The sequence below is a fragment of the Bison bison genome, unplaced genomic scaffold (assembly GCF_000754665.1).
Source record: "Bison bison bison isolate TAMUID 2011002044 unplaced genomic scaffold, Bison_UMD1.0 scf7180017864213, whole genome shotgun sequence".
Classification (NCBI taxonomy): Eukaryota; Metazoa; Chordata; class Mammalia; order Artiodactyla; family Bovidae; genus Bison; species Bison bison.
In genome coordinates, this window is record NW_011494785.1 from 9377134 (window position 1) to 9380171 (window position 3038).

The 3038-nt window shown below is 45.1% G+C and overlaps 1 protein-coding gene across 1 annotated transcript in view; it reads right to left on the reverse strand.

Annotated features, from left to right (window-relative positions):
- Positions 1-3038, reverse strand: part of EML5 (echinoderm microtubule associated protein like 5) — a 170184-nt gene that overhangs the window by 159535 nt on the left and 7611 nt on the right. The window contains exon 2 of the mRNA XM_010845237.1: positions 308-386. Within this exon, the coding sequence (XP_010843539.1) occupies positions 308-386 (79 nt within the window). The remainder of the gene's footprint in view (positions 1-307; positions 387-3038) is intronic.

Below are 3038 nucleotides of genomic sequence, written 5' to 3' on the forward strand. Positions count from 1 at the left end.
GCCCGCGCGCGCCTCGCCCCGCCCCTCCCAGCGGGGGCGCTCCCGGGACAGTCTCTGGGCCCCGGTTCTCCTGCTCTCCCTCTAGCTGCACGTTTCTAGCTCGGCTATCTTCGGCCAGGACCAATGACCTCGGCTGCCCTGATCGCATCCCGCTCCGGCTCCGGGCGGACTCTCGGTCGCCCTTGTCCCCTGCTGCCGCAGAGCTCCTGTAGGTCTCACCAGGGCCTCGTCCTCGGCCAGGACTACACTTGTGCGTGGAAGAATCAACACCAGGATCTTAACCTCCCTGTTTAATTGTTCCTCTTACCTGGTGCGTGTGTACGCTTTTCTGGCCGCTTCATAGTGCTCGCTGTAGCAGACGTTGCGTGGGACTAAAACCTGACTTCCTGAATACACGTTTTCTTATTTGTATACGTGACCTCAAAGCTAAAAGTAGAATTTAACTCGTAAAATCACACGCCAGATCCTATTTCTTGATAAATAGCAATGGTATTTTCAAAGCTAAAAGTAGAATTTAAATCGTAAAATCACATGCCAGATCCTATTACTTGATAAATAGCAATGGTACGGGAGAGGGAAATGGCAACCCAAACCAGTGTTCTTGCCTGGAGAATCCCGTGGACAGGGGAGCCTGGTGGGCTGCCGTCGTCCATGGGGTCGCACAGAGTCAGACACTACCGAAGCGACTTAGCAGCAGCAGCAGCAGCAATAGCAGCAATAGTACCTGATTTTGTTTTTTTAGAGAACTGTTTTGAACTGCAACTGTTTTGATACTTCTCGAATGGTGGTGATGATGAAGATGTCTTCAGTCTTAATGACACTGGAGAATGAGCCTGTAAGCACAAATACTGGAAGCAATGAGTTCTAGGTCAGTTCCTCTCCTACTGAGTTTTCTTAAGATTTACAACAAGAAAAAATAATTTATAAAACACAAGTATGAGTCTTCTGTGTCTGGGAAAAAAAAATCAGTGTTTTATTTCCTTGGGAAATACCAAAACTTGGAAATCTTAAAAAAAAAAAAAAAAAGAAAAAACTTGGAAATCTTAAAAAAAAAAGAAAGCTAGAATAAACTAGCATCTTTTTAAGAAAGAGGTGATGATTCCTAGATGGCATCCATACCTTGGACTAAATGTTACCCTATTTCTGCTTCCTCAAAGATGCAAATTACCGATTTAAGACAAGAGGAAACCTTTTCAGTTTTGGCTATGACTTCTAGTCGACATACAGGAAAGGAGGGCTATTTCAGAGGAAAGAATTTCAACCAGTGTCATGGAAAGTAAACTATGAACGTGTAAGCAGATTTGGTGAACTCCACCAGGCAGGTTCAAAGTAGAAATGGAATCCAATTAGTTCACGATAATCATCTAACAAAACAGTGAGGAACTACAATGCAGGAAAAACTGTCAGCACTTCATAAAATTTCCCAGCTTTTAAATTCTTCTTATTCTATTCCCAGGTGATTAGCTATAAAACTGTCAATGAAAATAATCAATATACCAATCTATACCTGGAGAAGGAAATGGCAACCCACTCCAGTGTTCTTGCCTGGAAAATCCCATGGACAGAGGAGCCTGATGGGCTACAGTCTATGGGGTCTCAGGGATCAGACACGACTTAGCCACTAAACCAATCTGTAATAGAAATAGAAAAGTTTTGAGCCAAACTGAGGACGATAGCCTGGGATACACAGATCCAATAAGCACTTGAATTGTACTCCCCTGGACTACAAAATAGGGCTTCCCTGGTGGCTTAGCGGTAAGGAATCCGCTTGCAGTACAGAAGATGCAGGTTCAATCCCTGGTTTGGGAAGATCCCCTGGAGAAGAAGATGGCTACCCACTCCAGTAGTTTTGCCAGGATAATCCCATGGACAGAGGATGTAAGTGGGCTACAGTCTTTGGGGTCGCAAAGGGTCAGAATGACTTCAGTTCAGTTCAATTCAGTCGCTCAGTCGTGTCCGACTCTTTGCGACCCCATGAATTGCAGCACGCCAGGCCTCCCTGTCCATCACCATCGACTGAATAACAACAACAAAAGTCTACCAAATGGAGAAGGGTTATACGGGCAAAAACTAAAATTACATAAATTGTTTGTCAAGTACTAGGATTGGCCCTGCAAAGGAGTAAGGGTTCTTGGCAAGCATGGATTGATTGGGTTCAAAATGGTTGCTTGGTTACAAGGGGAGACCTTGGGAACATAAGGTTCTGGCTGACAGTAGCTAGCAGATATTGTTTTGAGACTGATTGGTGGTGTCCTTGAAACTGATACAGTTCAGAAAATTCAAGTTCTCAGGGATGGAGAAACATACAGGAAACCACATCCACAATAGCCACCCAGCTCCACTTTGGATGCTTGAACCACAATTATTTGTTTTTATTTTTAAACATTTTAATTGTGATAGAAGTCACATAACATAAACAATTTTAATCACAGTTAACTGTGCTTCAGTGGCACCAAGTACACTCACATTGTGCAACTCCCAACATCATCCATCTCTGGAGTTTTTTACTCTCCTGAACTGAAACTTTGTTCCCATTTAAAACTAAGTCCCCATCCCCTCTCCCCACCCCTGCCTCTGGCATCTATGAATGTACTTTCTGACTCTATGAATATGACTATTCTCAGTTCAGTTCAGTTGCTCAGTCGTGTCTGACTCTCTGCAACCCCATGGACAGAAGCACGCCAGGCCTCCCTGTCCATCACCAACTCCCGGAGTTCAGCCAGACTCACGTCCACCGAGTCAGTGATGCCATCCAGCCATCTCATCCTCTGTCGTCCCCTTCTCCTCCTGCCCCCAATCCTTCCCAGCATCAGAGTCTTTTCCAATGAGTCAACTCTTCGAGTGAGGTGGCCAAAGTACTGGAGTTTCAGCTTTAGCATCAGTCCTTCCAAAGAACACCCAGGACTGATCTCCTTTAGGATGGACTGGTTGGATCTCCTTGCAGTCCAAGGGACTCTCAAGAGTCTTCTCCAACACCACAGTTCAAAAGCATCAATTCTTCGGTGCTCAGCCTTCTTCACAGTCCAACTCTCACATCC